General features: G+C 42.1%; 1 protein-coding gene across 1 annotated transcript in view; it reads right to left on the reverse strand.

The window, feature by feature from the left end:
* Nucleotides 1-24576, reverse strand: part of CSMD3 (CUB and Sushi multiple domains 3) — a 2043988-nt gene that overhangs the window by 275248 nt on the left and 1744164 nt on the right. Inside the window, exons 50-51 of the mRNA XM_030189879.1 lie at nt 16377-16565; nt 8255-8440 (exon numbers count right to left, since the gene is read on the reverse strand). Of these exons, the coding sequence (XP_030045739.1) occupies nt 8255-8440; nt 16377-16565 (375 nt within the window). The remainder of the gene's footprint in view (nt 1-8254; nt 8441-16376; nt 16566-24576) is intronic.

The raw sequence follows: 24576 nt of genomic DNA on the forward strand, positions 1-24576 counted from the left end.
TTTGTACTCTGGTATGACAGTGTCCCACTGGTTATCTCCTTCCATCAGGTCTCAGAGATGCCTATTATATTTAATTTTTCATTTAGTGCAATATATTCTAACTCCCCCATCTTATTTCTTAGGCTCCTGGCATTCGCATATAGACATTTTAAACTATGTTTGTTGTTCCTATTTATATCTTGCTCAGCAGTTGACGGTGACAATTTGAAATCTTGAAAATCTATCTGCTTTTTATTTAAAGACACCTGGAGGGGCATAATCGAACATGAACGCCCATCTCCATGGGTGTCTGTCTGAGAACGAGTATGTGAAGGGGCGGGACAGACCATATTTTTGAAAAAATTGTGCGTCCATCTTTTTTTTCGATAATACGGTTTGTGCCGGGCAAATGCATCAGATTTGTGTGGATTTGAGCTGGGTGGTTTCGTTTTCCAGTGATAATGGAAACCGAAGGCGCCCAGCTCAAAAACGAACAAATCCAAGGCATTGGGTCATGGGAAGGGCCAGGATTCGTAGTGCACTGGTCCCCCTCACATGCCAGAACACCAACTGGGCACCCTAGGGGGCACTTGTAAAAAGTAAAAAAAAAAAAAAATTAAATACCTCCCAAGTCCATAGCTCCCACCCCTTGGGTGCTGAGCCCTTCAAATCCCCCCCAAAACCCACTGCCCACAACTCTACACCATTACCATAGCCCTTATGGTTGAAGGGGGGCACCTACATGTGAGTACAGTGGGTTTTGGGGGCGGTTTGGAGGGCTCTCATTTACCAGCACAAATGTAACATGTAGGGGGGGATGGGCTTGGGTCCGCCTGCCTGAAGTCCACTGCACCCACTAACAACTGCTCCAGGGACCTGCATACTGCTGTGATGGAGCTGCGTATGGCATTTGAGGGTGGCATACAGGCTGGAAAAAAAGTTCTTAAAGTGTGTTATTTTATGGTGGGAGGGGGTTAGTGACCACTGGGGGAGTCAGGGGTGATCATCCCCAATTCCCTCCAGTGGTCATGCGGTCATGTGGTCATTTAGGGAACTTGTTCGTGAAAACAAAAGGGTCCAAAAAATGACCCAAATTCGCGGTAAAAACGCCTTTCTTTTTCGATTATCGGCTGAGGGCGCCCATCTCTCCTCAGTCGATAACCACGCCCCAGTCCCACCTTCACCATGCCTCTGACACGCCCCCATCAACTTTGCCCATTTCCGCGCAGATTGAAGTTGAAGACGCCCAAAATCGGCTTTTGATTATACCGATTTGGGCGCCCACGGGAGAAAGGCACCCATCTCCCGATTTGGGTCGAAATCTGGGCGCCCATCACTTTCGAAAATAAGGTGGCTGGTCTACTATGTTCTCTATTGCAACCTTGCTATTGGTATACCCTATCTTCCCTGTTTTGGTGATATCTTTGAAAGACACCTTGTTCTGAACCATGTGCTTTTGAAAGATTGTCGGCCTTCCCCCAGTTTCTAGTTTAAAAGCTGATCTATCTTCTTTTTAAATGTTGATGCCACCAGCCTGATCCCACCCTGGTTAAGGTGGAGCCCATCATTCCAGAATAGGCTCCCTCTTCCTCAGAATGTTGCCCAGTTGCTAACAAATCTAAAACCCTCCTCCCTGCACCATCTCCTCATCCACGCATTGAGACTCCCTGCCTGTCTCTTGGGCCCTGCGCATAGAACGGGGAGCACTTTTGAAAGTGCTACCCTAGAAGTTCTGGATTTGAGATTTCTACCTAAGAGCCTACATTTGGTTCCCAGAATCTCCCTCTCTCATTTTCCTATGTCATTGGTACCCACATGTACCAAGACAGCCAGCTCCTCCCCAGCACTATCTAAAATTCTATCTAGCTGACGCATGAAGTCTGCCACCTTCACACCAGGCAGGCAAGTGACCAGGTGATCCTCACGTCCACCAGCTACCCAGCTATCTACATGCCTAACAATTGATTCACCAACTTCAACAGCTGTCCTCATGGCAGAAACTCCTGGACATACATCCTCGGTGCAAGAGGATATTGCATCCCCTGATGGGCTGGTCCTGTCTTCAGGATTACTTCCAGCTTCACCAAGAGATTGTTCTCCTTTTACGAAACCTCCTTCCACCAAGGCAGTACAGAGGCTGTCAGACTGGAGGTGGAACTTCTCTACAACTTCCCTGTAGGCTCCTCTGTGTACCTGTCTTTGTCCCTCAGCTCCTGTCAAATATTTGTGTTAAATATGCTAATGTTTTATTAGTAGGTGACATTAAGTTGCATCTTGGTAACCCTAAAAATGTGAAGACAAAGAGCTTACTTGACTTTCTTGCCTCCTTGCGATTCCTTCTGCCACATTCCCAATCCTCCCACATTAGGGGTCATCTGCTGGATCTGCTGGCTTGTAGAACTATGCATATGGAGAGTTTCTATTTGGGAAACCCATTCTGGTGTCATTTCACTTGGTCATACCATAAGACTCTGGAGTTCACTCTTTACTGAAAGGAAGTTACTAGATCTTTTCAGTCCACTGTCACCTCTCCTTCTTTTAAATCGAGATGCAGAATTGATCCTGTAAAATTCTGGTCTGGACCCTTTGATAGTCCACAACTTCCAGACGCAGGCAGCAAGGATTTCTTGTGTAAGTGGGATGAGTTATGTAGTTCTACCCTAGAAAGTATAGCTACCATCAAAGGTTCGCCTAAACTCACCCATAGGGTGTCACCCTGGTGCAATCAGGATAGTCTCCTCCTGAAGAGGCAGTGTAGAAAATTAGAGAGGAAGTGATCCAGACATAAATCTAACAGGAATAAAATGCTTTGGAGGAAAGCTATCAGGGATTATAAGAAAAAGATTGTAGAACCTAAAACCCTCTACTATAAAGAGTAAATTGGCCATAATCATTTAAATATCCATAAGCTCTTTAACCTTATTAATAAATTTGTATCAACTGAAAACTTAACATCAGTAACTGTATACACTCTCCTTGCTAATCAATTAGCTATGTATTTCAAATAAAAATAACTAAATTTAGTGGGCTGTGTTGCATCTTAAGGCCACTGACATTCAATCTTGCTTCAAGTAGCCTAGTCCGAATGCTGGTATTGCGACTGACAGACTGTGGTCCTCCTTTCTGTTACCCACTCATGAGACTGTCGAATCCTTTTTCACAAAGTGGTCTTCCTCAAATCGCCTTCTGGATGCTTGTCCGAGTTATTTATTAAAAACAGCACCAGCAGGATTCATTGACTTTCTTCAAGCTCATATCTCATTTATGCTGACTCAAGAGACTTTTCCTCAGCAGAAATGTTCCATAATGCTTACCCCAATCCCTAAGAGCACTTCAGCTTCATTGGGAGATGTTACTAATTACAGTCATGTTGCTTCTATCCCATTGTTGACTAAGGTAATGGAGGGAATAGTTTGTCCTTCCCCATGTTAAACTTGTACAGCGCTGCGTAACCCTGGCAGCGCTATAGAAATGCTAAGTAGTAGTAGTAGTAGTACTCACCTTATGAATCACCTTCCTCTTTCTTACATAAATCCCAGTCAGGCTTTAGGCCTTGTTATAGTACTGAGACAGTCTTGACCACCTTAATATCTGATTTTAGGAAGCAGTCAGTTTAGGCATTAAGTTTTTAGTGATGCAGTTTGATATGTCATGTGCCTTTGACCTCATTGATCATGAGCTGCTTTTAGGCCTGTTGGATCAATTTGGATTGTATGGGAAGGTCCACCAATGATTCTGTGGCTTCCTAAAATCTAGATTGTATCGGGTGATATTTAAGGTTCTCGCTCATCTTCCTTTGGGTTGCCACAGAGCTCACCACTTCTTCAATCCTATTCAATGTTATGATGGCTCCAATAGGTGAAAGGTTAGAGGCAGCAGGGTTCTGCACTTTTATTTACACAGTCAATGTCACAATCTAGATCCCTTTAAAGATTGGTCTTCCAGGAATTGTCCCTAAGATTAGATTTAGGCTGGATTTGTTGGAATCCTGGGCTTACAAATTTAAGTTTCAGTTAACTAGAGAGAAGATTAAGTTTTTTGTGGTAACCAATCCCTTTGACCATACCACATAAAATAAATTTACTATTGACATGGCATACCCCCTAGAATCTATGCTTAGGGATTATGGGTGTATTAATTGACAGTCACCTCACGTTTGAGACTCAAGTTTCCTCAGTAGTGAAAAACTCCTTCAGGTCTCTTTGGAAGATGAGGAGAATTATATCATATTTCTCTTCTGACATCTTTAGACTCCTAGTTCAATCTTCGGTTTTAACTCAGTCTGACTAATGTAATTCCATCTATGCTGGATGTAAGGAGGGTTTCCTAAAAAGGCTGCAAATGGCCAAAAATACAGCTGCTAGGCTTGTCCTCAAGTTATTGCATTTTAAGAGAGCCACTCCATTATTATGCAAGCTGCACTGGCTGCCCACTAAAGCCAGGATTATTTTTAAATTATGTGTTTTTTGTCTTTCAAATATTATATGGCATGACACCGGATTATATGCAGACCTTAATAACTGTTCCCCTACGCAATACAAACTCTGGTTCTAAGGACTACCTTAGATTTCATCGTCCAGATTGCAAGAGAGTGTGTTATAAGTATGTTCACTCTACTGACTTTAGATACCAGGATTCTAAGTGGTGGAACTCACTGCCAATGGCAATCAAGGGACAGCCTGACTACTTGTTTTTTTCACAAAAAAATGAAAACTTTCCTCTTATCTATTGATGGAGTATCTTAGATTGCTACTGGCCATCAGTGATCTATATTTGATATTTTGTTTATGGCTTTGTAAACCTTGTCTGTTGTTTATTTACTGTTAGCCACATTGAACTCGGGTATGTTCAGGGTAATGTGGGGTATAAATGTAAAAATAAATAAATAGATAAATAAAATAAAACACTGTGCTTTATGTGAGTTACCTGAGGTGTGTCATAAATCCCTCCATTATTGCAGGAAATAATGACTTTAGGTTTTCATTGTGACAACACACTGAAATTTAATCTTCAGATATCACAGCCACAGGGGCCTTTGCAGTCTTTCATGGATTCAGGAATGGTGAGTCCTTGGGCCAGAACCAAGTCTGTGGCAGACAAGTCCTCTGGGTTGGCACAGGGCAGGAGTAACAAGAGATAAAGAATAAGACAAGGACCGGATCCAGACAAGGCAAGGAAAGCAATGCAAAGGGGATAGAACTAGAACCCAGACAGAACAAGGCAAGACTCAGAATTAGAATAAAATTGGGTCCAGAACCCAGACAGAACAAAGCAAGGCAAAACATGGAACTAGGTTAAAACTGGATCCAGACAGGACTGGAAAAGTCAAGGCAAGGCTAGTCACAACTGTACAAAGCAGGCAGGACAGAAGCTGGATTCAGATGAGGCAAGGAAAGCAAGACAACAGAGCTTGAATTGATCCTAGACAGGAACAAGGCAAGACACAGAAATAAGGCTAGAACTGAGTTCAGATAAGGCAAGGCTAGGCAGGGCAAGAACTGGATCCAGACATGAGATACAGCAGAACAAGAAAAGGGACAAGGCACGGCTGACAAAGCAGGGCTGGAGCTAGGCAGAAACAGGGCAGGGCTGCAGCTAGGCAACAGAAACAAACAGAAGAAAGACTAAAGAAAAGGCAGGAATGGAGCTTGGCTGTAGCAGGAACCAGGAACAGGGTTTAGCTGTGGCAGGAGCCAAGAGCAGGGTTTGGCTAAATCAGGAGCCAGGAACAGAGCTAGACTGCAGCAGAAGCCAAGAACAAGGTTTAACTGTAGCAAGAGCCAGGGACGGGGTTAGACTGTAACAGAAACCAGGAGCAGAGTTTAGCTATAGCAAGAGTCAAGCTTTCAGAAACAAGGTTCAGAAACAAGACACACAGGAACAAAGATTCAGAGACAAGACTCACAGGAAGAAAGCTAGGCAGGAAACAAGGTATACAGGAATAAGGCTTCCATGAACAAGGTTTGCAAGAGCAAGGTTTTGAGGAACTGGATCAAAACAGAAAATACAAAGACAAGACTAAGAGACCAAAAACCAAAGCATGAAAGTCCCAGAGTTCCTTATAAAGGTCCTCACTGACAAGGTCAGAACCTCTGGTGCCCTGGAAAGTCTTGAACACAGGAACACCAGAATGAGGCTTGGATGCAGGAGCACCAGAGTAAGTCTTGAATAAATTGGAGCGTGGCTTGGATGCAGGAACACCAAAGTGAGGCTTGGATAAACTGGAGTGGGGCTTGGATGCAGGGACACTATAGTGATGCATGGATAGACTGGATTGGGGCTTGGATCCAGGAACACCAGAGTGAGGCTTGGAAAATAGGGAAACAGGCAGAACATGCATCAATGCAGGGACAAGGCAGTCCAAAGAAGCTGCAGAGCCAACCATTGGAATAAAAGTGAGTCTGGACATGGAGGCACAGCCATGGCTGTGACATCAGATTGGTAATATTGTCAAACTTTGTTTTTTATTTTTTCCATCTTTGAATGTTACGATAACCAAAACCTGTTTTGACTGAAGATAATTTGATAAAAATAGTGCATGCTTTAGTTACTAGTAGGCTGGAGAATTGTAACTCTTTTGATTGGACTAAAGAAATCCAGCCTACAACATGTGCAAATGGTGCAAAACACTGCAGCCTGATTAATAATTGGGGTTAAGAGATCCGGCCATATTTCGCCAGTGTTACATCAACCTGTGGCTGCTCGTATCATCTTTAAAATATTGTGACTTGTATATATGTCGCTCTATATGGGAGTTCTGGTCTATCTTTCAGATAAGCTGACAAATAATGTCACAGAGGGAATTACATTCATCATATAAAACGTCTTCTCTAGCTTCCAGGTCTTGACAACATTAAACTCTCAAGGTCTAGAAAAAGAGTGTTTTCATATGCTGAACCTTCACTCTGGAATTTTTCCCTGAAATTTTTTATAACATTTCTTCTTATCTCAGTTTTTGTAAACTTTTAAAAATGTGGCTATTTCATCAGTTTTATTAATGTGGTCTAGAGTTTGTTTTTTTATGGAACTGTATGCTTATTGAATTTTGTAATAATAATTTGTTATCTATAAACCACTGACACTAAGGGCCCTGTTTTCTAAGTTGCGCTGTAGGTGCGTTAACTTTTCAGCGCACTAATAATTAGCTAGTGCAAATGTTGGAGACACCCATTATGGGTGTCTCAAGCATTACCACGAGCGCTAGAAAGTTTGCACGCCTACAGCGTAGCTTAGTAAACAGGGCCCTAAGGTATAAATGCAGTATATAAAATCAATCAATCCAATCCCTCCTCAGGAACTCTGCTCATCAATAAGTCACCTGTGCCCTTCTCTTCCGCCACCTACTACCAACTCCAGACTTTTTCTTTCACCTTGTTGCACTTTACGCCTGGAATAGACTTCCCAAGTCAGTACTTTGTGCTTCTTCTCTGATCCTATTCAAATCCAGGATAAACCCCCACTTTTGTAAAGGCTACTTTTAAATCTTAATGTTATTTTACTACTACTACTACTTAACATTTCTAGAGTGCTACTAGGGTTACGCAGCGCTGTACAGTTTAACAAAAAGGACAATACCTGCTCAAAAGAGCTTACAACCTAATGGGCGAAATGTCAAGTTGGAGCAGTCTAGATTTCCTGAATAGAAGTATGGTGGTTAGGTGCCGAAGGCAACATTGAAGAGGTGGCCTTTGAGCAAGGCTTTGAAGATGGGCAGGGATGGGGCCTGGCGTATGGGCTCAGGGAGTTTATTCCAGGCATGGGGTGAGGCGAGGCAGAAAGGGCGGAGCCTGGAGTTGGCGGTGGTGGAGAAGGGTACTGAAAGGAGGGATTAGTCATGAGAGCGGAGGTTATGGGTAGGAACGTAAGGGGAGATGAGGTTAGAGAGGTAAGGAGGGGCTGCAGATCGAGTGCATTTGTAGGTTTCCTTTTTAATACCTGTGTTGTTTTTAATTGAAATCCCCTAATCTTTTATTTGTCCTATTTATCTTTCTTGAATAGATTGTAAGCTATTTTGAGCAGGGGATTTTCCAGTACAGCATTATGTGCATCTAGAAGAGCTATAGAACTGATAGTAGTAGGAATAGGTTCTGGCTGAAAATTTACCTAAACCAATCTGGATAAATCTTAGCTGGTTAGATTTGAGCTAGGTGCCCTATAGAAAATGAATGCCAAGATAAATAAAATAAAGTAAATACACACTTTGGGATTCAGTTTCTTTCAGTAAAATAAAGATATTCTTAATTCAATCATAATGGAATTCCTAAACTTTGCTTACCTACACAACGTGGTGTTTTATTATGATTACTCCATGTACCATCCGGTTGACATACTGCAGTAGTGAGCTCCTTAGATGATAGTTTATAGCCATCATTGCAAAAATAAGTAACACTGGTACCGACTAAATAATCTGTAGCTAATATTCCACCATTGAAAGGAGCTTTAGGCATCCCACAAGAGATTGCTGAAATATAAACAAAATAATGAATTATATCATTTACAATATTCATTACAAGGTACGCCACACATGAAATGTATTCCAGACGCTGGGGTGGAGAACTGAGGTCTTTCTGATTCCCACAAGAATACGCTTAAGACAAAACGGACACAAAATACAGACAGTGCATACAAATATACATGTTAGGTAGAAGAAAAAGTGTTAGTAGTTGCATCCAGGTGATCTGAAAATCGGGGACATATGAAGTAAATTTTAGGGACCTTTTGCAAAGCTGTAGTAAGCTCTAATGTGGCATATCGCGGGTGCACTGAGGCGTCCCATGGTAAGTTGCCAATTTGTGTGCACTACCTAAGCGCTAAAAAAATATTTTATGCTGCAGGGTGTGTGTCTGGAAGTGAAGAATGAGTGTGTCCTGTTTTAACTGGTTAGCACAGCTAAGTTGCCATGTGTTAACCAATTTGTGGGTGCTTTGAACGTGAGCCCTTACTACTTATATGTGTAGTGGTAAGGGCTCATGCACTAATCTGAGTTTTAATGGCCATGTACTCATGGAAAAATTGGCATGTGGCCAATAGGAATTTTGGCCATTTTACCTCAGTGGTAAAAATGGCCTTAGCGCACGGGAATGACCCACGTAAGGGCAAGCTAAGGCTACATTTAACCACTGTTTGGTAAACTTTCCATTAAAGACATATTCAGGATCTATTAACTTGGATTTTCCAATCAAATTGTTAGTCCTCCAAAGACAGAAAAATACTCACTGCACCTGAATATAAACCACTTTGATAGCATTCAGGCTTTGCGGGTGGTATAGAAGAAATTAAAATAAACAATGTGTGCCAAAAAAAACATTATAAAGGCAGACCTGGGGAAAGTGTATGGAATGTTGCTACTTTTGGGACTCTGCCAGGTATTTGTGACCTGGATGAACTGATCAATGCTAGAAACAGGATACTGGACTAGATTGACTTTTTGTCTGGTCCAGTATGGCTACCTTTATGTTCTTATATGATTTTTGGCTGTGTAGAAAGAAGACATTCTGGGTATGTGCTAGGAAAATCCCAGTGATATGAAGACAATTTGAGCTCTAACTAACTGATTGGTTGTTCACGCCTTGAGACACTGATTATTGCAAAACTCTGGCCACAGTTGGTGTGATTGACTTTATAGACACTCTTGAATTTTCAACTAAGTCAAACGTTGAGTGTTTGCTTTTTTTCTTTTTTAAAACTAAGTCAAAAGCTATGTGTTTGCTTTTTTCGTTTGTTTGCCACGATTTTGGGTGGATAACAAAATTTTGTATGAAAGGGTTTTTTCATGCCAATGAACAGAATCTGACTCAGTTTAAGTCCTTTCCACCCTGTTAAAGTTTGTTGGGTCTCCGGAGGTGAGGGTGCTGAAGCTTTTTCCCTTTCTTACCTTTTTGTACTCCATAGGCATATAATGTCTTAATAGTACTTTGCAAATTGTAAGAGAGGGGTTCTTATTTTTGGCAGGAAATTTTATACCTACATTTAAGGTGAATATTTTGTATATTTGTTGTTTCTTTTTTTTTTTGTTGTTGTTCATTGTATGTGTGTGATGCTTTCCTATTAACACTGGTGTTCTTTATCCTTTATGTTCTTGTTGGGAATTTTATTGTAAACCTCCCGGTGATGCTCTCAGGAAGACCACTATTTGAAATATTAAATAAACCATAGAAAATGAGGATATTTGTATAGTCTGTGGGAGCTTTCATGTGGAGACAACCCACCAGTTTCAAGAAAAGGTCCTGTGCTGCCGGGGGGGGGGGGGGGGGGGGGGGAATTCCCCAGGACCGGCCTCCAAGGAGGGCCTGGCGCTAGTGCTGTCCAATTCTTGATTTGAATTGATTCACCAATTCATTTTTGGGTAATTAATTTGAGTTGTTGGGTTTTTTTTTTGTAACAATTGAGCCACCCCTCCGCCCATGTACCTTTTTAAAACAGCAGTTCTTCAGTGGCAGCAAGCACTAGCAGTCAGCAACTGATACATACTGCTCGTGTCAGCCGCACAGTCTTCCCTGTGACACAGGGGATCTTTTACTAAAGATTAACTTGAGTTATATTCAGCAGGGCCTATTTTATTCCTATGGGCTCTGCTGCAGATAAGGAGCTAATCTTTAGTAAAAGACCCCCACAATTTCCTGTTTCCGCATAGGCAGGAACACGCCAGAGGGAAGGCTGTGGGGCTGATGGGAGCAGTGTGTATCAGTCTCTGGCTGCTCTTGGTCGCTGCCGGCGAAGAACTGCTGTTTTATAATAGGCAGTGCCGTAGCGAGGGTGCTTGACATCCGGGGCGGGTCGCCACTGCGCACCCCCCCCCGGGTGCAGGGCACGGCGCCCCCCCCTCCGGAGTGCACGCACACCCCCACCCCTGAAACGCACCCTATCTTGCAGCGGGGGGGGGCAGGCGGGAGGGTCGATCCGCCCCCAGTGCACGTCACTGGGAGCTGCGTCGGCTCTGCTGCTTCCCTGCTTTCTCTGCCCCGGAACAGGAAGTAACCTGTTCCGGGGCAGAAAGAGCAGAGAACCAGCGAGCTGACACCCCCCCCAGCGCGTGCACCCGGGGCGGACCGCCCCACCGCCCCCCCTTCCTACGCCACTGATAATAGGTATTTGAAGGGTTCTTGATTTTTTAGAAAAATGAGGAGAGCAGCAATGGTGGGGGTGAGACAGCAGTGGGGAGTCCCTTGTCTTTGGCCGTTTTCAAGTCCAAACTCAAAGCCCACCTCTTTACCACTGCTTTTGACTCCTAACTTTTTTTGTTACATTTGTACCCCGCACTTTCCCACTCATGCGGCTCAATGTGGCTTACATGGGCAGTGGAGGGTTAAGTGACTTGCCCAGAGTCACAAGGAGCTGCCTGTGCCTGAAGTGGGAATCGCACTCAGTTCCCCAGGACCAAAGTCCACCACCCTAACCACTAGCCCACTCCTCCACTCACTTGCCCTGTCTTTTTATCCTCACCTCTTTATTCCCTTACCCTTAATTGTTCTGTCTGTTTATCTGTCTTATCTAGATTGTAAGCTCTTTGAGCAGGGACTGTCTTTTTGTGTATGGTGTTCAGCGCTGTGTATGCCTTGTAGCGCTATAGAAATAATAAGTAGTAGTAGTATCAGTTTGCCCCGGGCTCGGCTTTGTCTCTTGGCAGCCCTGAAAAGTTACATTTGTAATTTCACATTGAGAATTGCTTGGGAATAAAGAACTGAAGATCTTTTCACATGTCTTTTCTGTGACTATTTTTTTCTTGAGAAACATCTGTAGTTGAAAATGTCAAACAATGTATGCAGCCCCACCTCTGTGCCTGCTTTTTATCCAATAGATGAAAGGGCATGTGTTGTTGACCCTCCTCTGCAGTACTGAATCAGAGCAATAATGATGTTGAATAAGCTGGTTAGGGTTGTAACTGCTGAATCATGTAGGATACCCAACAAAAATGTGATTCATCTCACCAATATTGTGAATTGTGATACCCGGTGTCTGGCTTGTAATTAAGGGTCTTTTGTGTTTCTTCTGTTTTATTTATTTTTTGTTTTTTTTAATACTATCACTATTTTCGTCTCCAGCACTCTCACTAGGAGGGCACTGCAGGCATCAACCACCCTTTCTGTGAAGAAATATTTCCCAATGTTGTTTTTGAGTCTAACTGCTTGCAGCTCATATCGTGTCCCCTAGTTCTACAGTCAATTTCCGTTGACAAGGATTGGTTTCTTGTACACTGAAATGATTCACCTGGCTGTCTGTATATTATCTCCTCTGAACTTTCTTTCCTCTAGAATATACAGGCCACAATATTCAAAATCTGAGAGGCTCTTGCTTGGATAAATCATTTGTGTCCCACAACGTGCTGATATTCAGTGACACTACATAGGTATTTGCCACTGAATATTAACACTAACCGCCTCTGCACTGAAGAGTGCCATTGCAGTCCAGGAGTGGAGTCTGGGTAGAGATGGCACTTATTGGGTCATCGCCAATATTCAATACCACATAAAGCACAGTCATTTCTTTGCCCGGTTTGCTATCTAGCACTGAATATCGGTCAGTGTCCAAATAACTTCTGGATAGCTACGATGAAAATGATAAAGGGGATGGGACGACTTCCCTATGAGGAAAGGTTAAAGTGGTAAGGGCTCTTCAGCTTGAAGAAAAGGTGGCTGAGGGGAGATATGATAGAGGTCTATAAAATAATGAGTGGAGTTGAACAGGAAGATGTGAAGCGTCTGTTTACGCTTTCCAAAAATACTAGGACTAGGGGGAATGCGATGAAGCTATAAAGTAGTAAATTTAAAACGTGTAATTAAACTCTGGAATTCATTGCCAGAAAATGTGATAAAGGCAGTTAGCTTAGCAGAGCTTTAAAAAGGTTTGGACGGCTTCCTAAAGGAAAAGTCCATGTACCATTATTAAATTGGACTCGGGGAAAATCCACTATTTCTGGGATAAGCAGTATAAAATGTGTTGTACTTTTTTGGGATCTTGCCAAGCATTTGTGATCTACATTGACCAGTTTTGGAAACAGGATGCTGGGCTTGATGGACCTTTGGTCTCTCCCAGATTGGCAATACTTACGTACTTATTTACCTTTAATCCTGTTGTCTCCCCCCTATTCACCCCCCCCCCCCATGAAAAGCATTGCCATCCCCACTCCCACTTTTTTGTGATAAAAATAGTTGGTCGATATCACTTCAGGGGTGCAAAATATGAGTACTGTCATCACTTTTTGAGTTTTCCGGTTCAAATTATCCAATTCTACTTGACTCCAGTTTACAATCCCAGCTGTGTATCTGACTACTGGAATGGCCCAGATGTTTATGACCTTGATAGAGTTTCTAAAAGGATCAAAGGCAATGATGCCAGTCAAAAAAGGGGTGAAGGAAGTATAGCAATTTAGAACAGTGTCTCCCAAGTCTGGTCCTGGAGTACCGCAAGTCAGTCAGATTTTCAGGATATACGCAATGAATATGCATGAAAGAGATATGTATATAATGGAGACAGTGTATGCAAATCAAGTTCATGCATATTCATTGTGGATATCCTGAACACATGATTGGTAAGGGGTACTCCAGGACTGGACTTGGGAAACACTGATTTATAAGACCCTTTAATACTGTCACTTCCTTTGTCCTACTTTTGGCTGACATCGTATTTAGTCCTTTCAATGTTATGTTGTTCATTCCCTCCGCTCGTTTCCTTGATAGTGTTTCTACCATTTAGTTTTGAGTTTAGGACTTTACAGATCCTTATTATGTATTCCAATTTTGTTTTATCTTTAACTAGCCGTTGAGCCCGTAAAAACGGGCTGGTATTGGGGTTTTCCTTCCTTCCCCCTCCCCTCCCCCCCCCCGAGGTCGCCACCGCTACCGTTTCCCCCCCCCCCCCGGAGTCGCCGCCGCCATCCCTCCACCCGGCCCGGGCCCTCTCTCTCTCCGCTACTAAACTTACACATCCATTCGCCGGAACGCAGCACGCACATCAGCTGAGCTGCCGTCGGCCCTTCCTTCTCTGCCTGTGTCCCGCCCTCCTGTGATGTAACGTCAGCGAGGGCGGGACACAGGCAGGGAAAGAAGGCCGACGGCAGCTCAGCTGATGTGCGTGCTGCGTTCCGGCGAATGGATGTGTAAGTTTAGTAGCGGAGAGAGGGCCCGGGCCGGGTGTGGGTGTGTGTGGGGGGTAACGGTAGCGGCGACCTCGGGTGGGTGGGTGGGGGGGGAGCGGTATCAACCTCGGCGGCGCAGTTTCCCTCTCTGTCCCGCCCTCATCATCACGTATTGACGCGGGGGCGGGACAGAGAGGGAAGTCTCTACTGCGCATTTGCGAGTGAGTCGGTCACTCGCCGTTTATATGTTTGATGGTTTCATGCAATATGTTATCTGATTCTAATATTGCTAGATACTTGTAACTGTTATCTATGGGTAAACATTTTGGGGTACATATTAAGCCTATAGCAGACAATGGCTTTTAAGCTGCTTACAACCATGGGCTGAATTAACCCTGTGTATTCAATGCTGGTCTATATCCAGGCTCTGGCATTAAATATCTGGATATTTGCAGTTATCGGGAAGTTAACTGGGCACTAGCTAATATAGTTAGGACAGCCTTTTTTGCTATCCTAATTTTATTGGCTTACTTAGCTGGTTTTACTCGGGCTCCGATATCCTCCCAATGTGCATGCCTGGGCAGTCAGAGGCAATATTCAGGGGCACTACCTGTGTAAGTGTCACTGAATATCACTTGATGACCAGCTCAGTGGGGTTTAACCAGGCAGGAGATTCCCCTGTATGGTTAAACCCTTTTGAATATTGGGCCTGTTATCAATTTTCCATTTTTGAATTGTATCCATTTTGTTTCCTCGATTTGGCCCTCCTTTATACATCAGATACAGTATGTCAAACTCCAAATCCATCTTTATGTCTTCATTGTAAATTCTTAATGTGTTTAGCAGTGATTCATTTTCAACTCTCGAATTTCTACAAAGTTTCAGATCATCCATATACAATAAATAGGAGATTTTTCCACTCTGTTTCAATACTTCATAGTGTAGGCTTGTTTTCTTCAGGATGTAAGTAAAGGGATCAGAGTAATGTTGAACAACAAGGGTGATTACCTTCTAATATTCATATTTCCCAGTTCTCATCAATTTACTACTAATAAAGTTGTTGTCTGTTGTTTCATGACTTTTTCCAGCCTATTCACATTCCTATTTGATCCCACTCTTCTGAAGCAAACTTTGGCAAGCTTACAGACCCCTGATGCAGGCACTGAGTGCCAAAATACAGCCTGTGTCGGGTCAATGATATACATTGTTTCTACAACTATTAATTAAAGGACATGTTATGGTCTTGAAGGCTCCTGGTGCTCTTTGTTTTGCATAATACTGTCATATACACATATGTTAATAAATGCCAATATTTCAGTTCAGTGGTATAGCCACGGGGAGCCTTGGGGACCTGCCCCTCTCCCCCCTGATTTGTGTTCAGGGTCCCAAAGGTCTACTGATTTGGCTGGTGGGGGTACCCAAGCCCAACAAAGCAGAAAATTTCCTGTAGCAATATTTGCCACCACACTGCCTACCCCGCTTTCCCCCTCCCCTGTGTGCATCTTGTTTTTAGTGAAATTGAGCATGCGTGAACTTTGTGAATGCTCAATATCACTAAAAACAAGCGTGCACACCAGGGCAAGCAGAGCGGAGGTGAATTTTGCCACAGGAAAGCTTCTGCTGGCGGGGATTGGGTACCCCCACCAGCCCAGATATGGGGGTTTATGGTGGGGGTTGAGAGTGGCGTGGAGGCAGGGCAAAGTTTTCCTCTTCCAAATTCAGGTCTGGATATGTCTCTGTTCCAATTATGTACTGTTTTATAAATTGCACCTAAATATGACTGCACATAGCTTGAACGTGGGCATATTTGGAGCCTGTTCTATAAAGGAAAGTAGGCACCTACCTTTTCTTTATAGAATACTAGCACAACAGGTCAAATAGGCACCTATATTTTAGTTGCGAGCACGTACAGTAGCCATAGAGCTAGTATAATTGCATAGATAGCAAAAACACGTAAGTAACCGTGCACTCCATCCACCCAGCATCCTCCCAATGTGTATACTGACCTTCAAAGTGTATATTATGTATGAAGGCACCATGTTATAGAATAGTGCATAGACAGAATACTGGCATTTATACATGGATGTGCACACATACACATGTATATGTCACTATTGTGGTCATTTATGTCCATTCTTGGTGTCCTAAATGTTGACAACCTCATTATAAAAGTGTCTCCCTATGTGTAAAATTAGTATGCTATGATTATTTATGGAGCCTTGATTTAGCTGTTTTTACAGATGTTCTACTGTGTCCCTTTGATTACAGTAGTTTGATGGGAGATCTACCTTTTGCCCAGGGTTGTGAAATATTGCATATTTACCTTGACAGGCTGGGACTGGTGCATCCCATGCATAGTATCCATACGGAAACTTCCTGCAGACAGCAGTGCTTTTACCAATGAGCCTAAATCCTCTATCACATGCCCAGCGAACCATGCTGTTCAGATGTCCACCTGTCTGGCTGACAATGAATCCATGAGGAGGAGACTCTGGAGTACTACAATAAAGAGCTAGCAAACACACACACATACAGAAACATGTTAATTACTGACAACTTTATCATAAGAGAACACAGAGTTAGTGACATTCTAATTTTACATTCAACATAGTAGTACAATAATAATTATGTTTTTAAACAGCCAATGAGTATCCAACACAGCCAAGTAACAGATGAACCTTAACTGGCCAGGTTTTCAACTGAATATTAGTCTTAACCTATCTGGTCAGACTGATCACACTGATGCACCTCGATTTACAATGGAGGCAGTAAGTGCTTCTGTGTTAATTATTTGCAGGTGCTGTGCAATAATGACAACATTAGAGCATGACCTGCACATTAAAAAAAAAGCTTTATTTTACTGGTCTGGTAAATATGGGTGTAGCACATGGGAAAGTCCCATGTTAAAATGCACTAACCCCATTTTTAAAATGCATTTTAGTAAGGACCCCATAGTAATTATGGGGTATTCAGCAAGCGACAGTTGGGTTTTTTTTAAGCCACCACTGGCATTATTCTTAGAAATTCAGTATTGGACCTTGTCCAGGTACTGGCATTGAATATACAGGTTTAAGCAGCTAGTTGTTTCTTAAGCAGTTAAATGTAGTATTCAGCACTTAAACACATAAGCAACACCTCATAAAGGCAGGACTGATTTTTATGCAGTCCAATTTGGCAGCTTCATTTTGGCACTTAAGTGCTAAATATCAGCACGTAACCACATAAGAATAGCCATACTGAACCAGACCAATGGTTCATCTAGCCCAGTATCCTGCTTCCAACAGTGGCCAATCCAGGTCACAAAAACCCAAATAGTAGCAACATTTCATGCAACCAATCCCAGGGCAAGCAGTGGCTTCCCTCATACTGTATCTATCTCAATAGCAGACTATGTACTTTTCCTCCTGGAACTAGTCCAAACCTTTTTTTTAAACTAAGATATGCTAACTGCTGTTACAACATCCTCTGGCAGCGAATTCCAGATCATAACTATTCTTTGAGTGAATTTTTATATCCTCCTATTTGATTTAAAAGTATTTCCATGCAATTTCATTGAGTATCCCCTGGTCTTTGTACTTTTTGAAAGAGTGGAACATCGATTCACTTCTACCCATTCTACACTGCTCAGGTTTTATAGCCCTCAGTCATATCCCCCATAGCCATCTCTTTTCCAAGCCGAAGAGCCCTAACTTCTTTAGCCTTTCCTCATACAGGAAGAGTTTCATCCCTTTTATCATTTTGGTCGCTCTTCTTTGAATCTTTTCAAATTTGGCTATATGTTTTTTGAGATATGGCAACCAGAATTGAATGCGATACTGAAGGTGAGGTTGCACCATGGAGTGTTACAGAGGCATTATTTATTTATTTTTATTTTTGTTACATTTGTACTCCGCACTTTCCCACTCATGGCAGGCTCAATGCGGCAGGCAATGGAGGGTTAAGTGACTTGCCCAAAGTCACAAGGAGCTGCCTGTGCCAGGAATCGAACTCAGTTCCTCAGTTCCTCAGTTCCCCAGGACCAAAGTCCATCACCTATTATAATATTCTTGGTCTTACTTTGCACCCCTTTCCTAATAATTCCAAGCATCCTGTTTGCATTTTTGTCCATCTCCACACACTGGGCAGAAGATTTCAGTGTATTGTGTACTATTAAACATAGATTTTTTTCTTGAGTGCTGAATCCTAAGGTGGACCCTAACATCAGGTAACTATGATTGAGATTATTCTTCCTAATATGCATCATTTTGCATTTGTCCACATTAAGCCCCCTGTTTACAAGGCTACGCGGCCTTACCAACACAACCTATTCAAAGTGAATGGGCTATGTTGGCAGTACTGCACCGCCAGCCACTAGCACAGTCTTGTAAACAAGGGGGTGAATTCCATCTGCCATTTGGATGCCCAGTCTTCCAATTTCCTAAGGCCTTCCTGTAATTTTTCACAATCTGCATGTGTTTTGAGAACTTTGAATAGTTTTATGTCATTTGCAAATTTAATCACCTTACTCGTCGTTCCGTTTTCTAGATCATTATAAATATGTTAAATAGCACCGGTCCCAGTACAGAGCCCTGTGGCACTCCAACATTCACCCTCTACCATTGAGAAAAAATAGCCATTTAACCCTACTCTCTGTTTTCTATCCAATAACTAATTTCTAATTCACAGAAGGACATTGCCTCCTATCCCATGACTTTTTAATTTTCTCAGGAGTCTCATGAGGAACTTTGCGAAAAGCTTTCTGAAAATCTAGATACCTACATCAACTGTCTCATCTTTATCCACATGTTTATTTACACCTTCAAAGAAATGAAGCAAATTGGTGTGGCAAGACTCCTTGGCTGAAACCATGCTGACTCTGTCCCATTAAACCATGTTGGTCTATGTGTTCCATAATTTTATTTTTTTAATAGTTTCCACTCTTTTACCCAACACTTAATGGTCTGTAATTTCCTGATTTGCCCCTGGAACCCTTTTTCAAAATTGGCATTACATTGGCCACCCTACTATAGTCAATTTTTGTGACAAGTTACAGATCACTAACTACAGATCAGCAATTTCATGTTTGAGTTCTTTCAGTACCCTGGGGGTGTATGCCATCAGGTCCAGGTGATTTATCACTTTTTAACTTGTCAATTTGGCTTAGTACATCTTCCAGGTTCACTGAGATTTTTTAGTTCCTCATCATCATCACCCTTGAAAACCATTTCCAGTACAAGTTGATCTCTTGCATCTTCTTCCGTAAAACCCAAAGCAAAGAATTAATTCAATCTCTCCACTATGACCTTGTCCTCCCTGAGTACCCCTTTTGCTCATTCATGATCTAATGGTCCCACAGATACCCTCACAGGCTTTCTGCTTCTGATGTAGCTGAAAAAGGTGGTACTAGGAGTTCATGTCTCCATGACAAATTTTCTTCATATTCTCTTTTAGCCCTCTTTATCAATGCTTTGCATCTATATATTTTATTTATTTATTTATTTATTTATTTATTTATTTATTTATTGCATTTGTATCCCAAGTTTTCCCACCTCTTTGCAGGCTCAATGTGGCTTACAATGCATCATGGATAGTGGAAATAAGAAGAGAATAGATATTTGGTATTACAGAAGGATTTTGGGTTGCATGGTAATAGAATACATGATAGTAATATAACAAAAGGCTTTATAAAACATTTCTGGATATAGGTGGAGAGTTTCACATCTAGCTTGACACTGCTTATGTTGCTTCTTATTTTCTTCATTCAGATCCTTTTCCCATTCTTTGAAGGATGCTGTTTGGCTCTAATAACCTCTTTCACTTCACCTTTTAACCATGCTGACTGTCATTTGCTCTTCTTACCACCTTTGTTAATATGTGGAATACATCTGTTCAGGGCTTCCACAATGATATTTTTAAACAATGTCTATGCCTGATTTAAAGTCCTAACCTTTGTGGTCGAGCCTTTTAGCTTTCTTTTAACCATTTTCCTCATTTTGTCATAGTCGCCCTTTTGAAAATTGTATGCTGCTACGGTAGACTTCTTTAGTGACTTCACTCCAGATATCAGCTCAAATCACTCATTATTTTGTTTTTATTTTTAGAATATACAAAACAATTACAAGAAACATCTTGTTTTGGTAAAGACAGTGGTAATAAAAAAAAGAATTTAGGATTTTTACATCACAGCAAAAATAAAAAAAGGAAAAATTGTATTATTACCCTATCTATAGTCATGGAGGAGGAGGGGAAAACAAGGTAAAAATCCAAGAATTTACTATCACAAGCATAAAGAAAAAAGGAAGAAAAAATGTTATAACTTATACACTCCTATTTAAAATTCATGGGGTCGACATCAATGTGACAGTACCTAACAGGAGAGAAGTAGGAATAACTACCTCCTTAGAATCCAAGAAAGAAATCAGATGTTCAGGGTTAAAAAAAAAATCACTGAGCTCAACTTCACCACACATTTATAGGGGAAACTGAGCCAAAAAACAAGACCTCCCAATTGCACTACCCTAGATCGTAACTTTAAAAAAAAACACCTTCGCTGGGTCTGTCTAGAAATATCAGGAAAATGCTCACTTTGTGATTCAAAAACATATCATTTTGATAGCGGAAATATATTTTCAAAATCCAATCTCTGATTGCAATATATATTCCACAATGAAAATCACTGCTTACAGCCCAATTTCATCAGACTCTATTATTTGAGTTAAATTCAAATTTTCAAATTGAACATTTGACCCAGCAGCTATTACTTGATCCATAGATATCTTAACATGTGGTTGTAAGTGATATATCTTAGAAACTGGAGGGTAAGACTTCTGCAATCTTCAAAATTTCAGTAAGATATTTTCTGAAAGTAATCAAAGGAACAACAGAATGTTGCTAGGAAAATTAATGAAGCGTAAAGTCTTTAATCTCTGTTGGTTTTTCCAGTGGCGTACCTAGGGTAGTTGACACCCGGGGCCAGTCATTTTTTAACACCCCCCCCCCCCCCCCCAAAAAGAAAAATCCAGTACTAGGCATGCCGAGAATACAAAACACTCAGGACCTATAGAGCAATTCTACCATACCATAAGCAGTCATTTCTACGAGTCACACAAGGAAAAGGAAAGCATCTTAAACACTACAGTGAGCACTAGAACATCAATTCACCTATTGTAAAATGAAACCACACAGAATAGTACAGATCGTAGATCCTGCACAGTCAATGCCAACTGAAAGCCATGTCTTTTTCACAAACACAGATACACCCTAATCCACTATAGAATAAGTAATCATAAACTTTCTATTTAGACAAAAATTAAACTGAACCCCCAATGCCAGACTCTGCATACAATGCAACACCACAGAAACAGAAACTGTCCCCTAGTACTGTGCAAAATATAAAGACAGCAGATGTAAATTTGAAAAAAACTAACAAGTACCAATCACCACTTTACAAATTAGCAAATAGAAATAAAACAAATATAGAAAGTAAAATAATACCGTTTTATTGGACTAATACATTTAGCTTTCAGAGGCCAAAACCTCCGTCCTCGGGTCAGTACAGTATAGTACTGTTACAGTATCCTATCCTGACCTGAGGAAGGGGGTTTTGTTCTCCGAAAGTTAGTCAAAATGTATTAAAATTAGTCCAATAAAAGATTACCTTGTTACATGTTCTATTATAAACATTATTAACACAGCTACAATACTACGTTATCCTAAAGCAAAAAACAAATATATATATATATATATATATATATATATATATATATATATATATATATATATATATATATATATATATATATTATTTACAGTTTGTTGTCTCTGGTTTCTGCTTTCCTCATCTTCTTTTCACCATTTTCCTTCCATCCAGCATCTGTCTTCGTTCTCTGCCATCCAGTGTCAGCCCTCTCTGCTGTTTCCTCCATCCAATGTCTGCCCTCTCTCCCTGCTCCTTCCATCCATATCTGCCCTCTATCTCTGCCCCTTCCATTCACTGCCTGCCCTTTTCCTTCCATCCACTCCACTGTCTGCCCTTTCTCTCTGCCCCTTCAATCCACCATTTGCCCTCCCTCTCCCATCCATCCAGGGTCTGCCCTCCCTCTCGCTCCCCCTTCCATCTAGGATCTGTCCCCTCTCTCTCTGCCCCCAGTTCCAGCCCCCTTCTCCCCTCCCTTTCTCCTGTCTGAGACCCCCACCCCAGTCACCTTCTCCCCTCCCCTTCCCTTCTCCCATCTGAGACCCCCACCCAGTCCCCTTCTCCCCTCCCCCTCCCCTGTCTGAGACCCCCACCCGTCCCCTTCTCCCCTCCCCTTTTCCCCTCTGAACACCCCCACGCCAGTCCCCTTCTCCCCTCCCCTTCCCTTCTCCCGTATGAGATCCCCACCCCAGTCCCCTTCTTTCCCTCCCCTTTCCCCTCTGAACACCCCCAACGCAGTCCCCTTATCCCCTCCCCTTCCCTTCTCCATCTGAGATCCCCACTCCAGTCCCCTTCTCCCCTCCCCCTCCCCTGTCTGAGATCCTCACCCCAGTCCCCTTCTCCCCTCCCCCTCCCCTGTCTGACCCCCATCCCAGTCCCCTTCTCCCCTTCCCTTTCCCTCTGAACACCCCCACCCCAGTCCCCTTCTCCCCTCCCCTTCCCTTCTCCCGTCTGAGATCCCCACTCCAGTCCCCTTCTCCCCTCCCCCTCCCCTGTCTGAGACCCCCACCCAGTCCCTCTTCGCCCCTCCCCTCCCCTGCTGAGATCCCCACCCCAGTCCCCTTCTCCCCTCCCCTTTTTCCCCTCTGATCACCCCCACCCGAGTCCCTTTCGCCCCTCTCCTTCCCCACCTCAGTCCCGTTCTCACTACTGTCTGAAGTTGAAAGTTTTTGATTAAATGAAAGTTCTAGTTGGACAAAGGCATCCCATATAGAATCCAAGGACACATTCAAGGAATTATCAGGCAGTGAGGACTTATCAACTTGATCCACCTGATTATTTAAGGGTTCTTTGACTCGCTGCTCCAACTGACCCATTATAATAATGTTGCCCCAATTTGCCAGCATTCCTAATTTCTGTAAATATTTGTTCATCTGTCTGTCTGTTCTGTCCTGGTGGATGGTAGTACAGCCCTACCAGTATACTCTGTCCCTTTACATATGCCAACTCCGCTCCTGGACCACCCACAAAATAGCTGTCTCTCAGTTTAGTGGCACTAACAGGTTAAATACCACTGAATATCAGTGTATAGCCACACACAGTGATGCAACTTGTCAGGAGTCATTCCTGGCTAGTCAAATCACTTTGAATTTCGACCCCTATATAGCTTTCGGCATATTGTCATATTACACTGTATATTGAATCTTCTACTCAGTATATGGTGGTGGCCAAAAGGAAAACAGGATGCTAGGAATTATTAGGAAAGGGATGGCAAATAAGACCAAGAATAATATAAAGCCTCTGTATCGCTCCATGGTGTGACCTCACCTTGAATACTGCATTCAATTCTGGTCACTGTATCTCAAAAAAGATATAGCAGAATTAGAAAAGGTTTGAAGAAGAGCAACTAAAATCATAAAATGAATGAAACTCCTCTCGTATGAATGGAGTCTACAAAATCCTGAGTGGTATAGTACTTCAAAAAGTACGAAAACTAAGGGAGACTCAATGAAATTAAATGGAAATAGGAAGAAATATTTTTTCACTCAATGAACAGTTAAGCTGTAGAACTTGTTGCCAGAGGATGTGTTAACAGTGATTAGTGCATCTGGGTTTAAAAAAGGTTTGGACAAATTCCTGGAGGAAAAGTCCATAGTCTGCTATTGAAATAGATATGGGGAAGCCAACACTTGCCATGGGATTAATAGCATGGAATGTTGCTACTAATTGGGTTTCTGTCAGGTACTTGTAACCTGGATTGGACACTATTGCAAACAGGATAGTGGGCTGGATGGACCATTGGTTTGACATGGTATGTCTATTCTTATGTTCTCATTAATTTAAGCATAGCCCTTTTTAAACACAAAAAAATACAATAGAATGAAACTTAGAGAGGTAATTTACCATGGTGAACAGACTGTCTGAAAATTTTTGTCATATAAAATCATTAAAATCTCTTGCAGATTCCTAAATATGCATACTTTATCGACAATTAAGGGGACACATTGTTAGCAGGCAGTGGAACAACAACATATGTTGATTATGTAGATTAAAATATCAGCCTCACTGTTTTGAAAATCTGAAATGCAACATTGGTTTCACATATTGCGTTTTGCTACTTTCCTTATAAATCTCACTTTTGTGAATTCTGATATGCATACAAGTTTATGTAAAGTTGACTTTAATGAGCAGCTACAATGCAAAGACATATCGGGCCCAATATTCAGAGCTATTTAACTAGCCATGAATGGCTTCTGTCCGGTTAAATAGCCCTTAGCCGGCTAACTGCTAATATTCACATGAAGTAGCTGGTTACCTTCACTGAATATTATCATTTAGCGGCTAACCACTAGCTGCTATGTCATACAACTAGCTACTTAAGTGGGAATATGCTTGGAATAACTTCCTG

This window comes from Microcaecilia unicolor, chromosome 1, assembly GCF_901765095.1.
Source record: "Microcaecilia unicolor chromosome 1, aMicUni1.1, whole genome shotgun sequence".
Taxonomy (NCBI): Eukaryota; Metazoa; Chordata; class Amphibia; order Gymnophiona; family Siphonopidae; genus Microcaecilia; species Microcaecilia unicolor.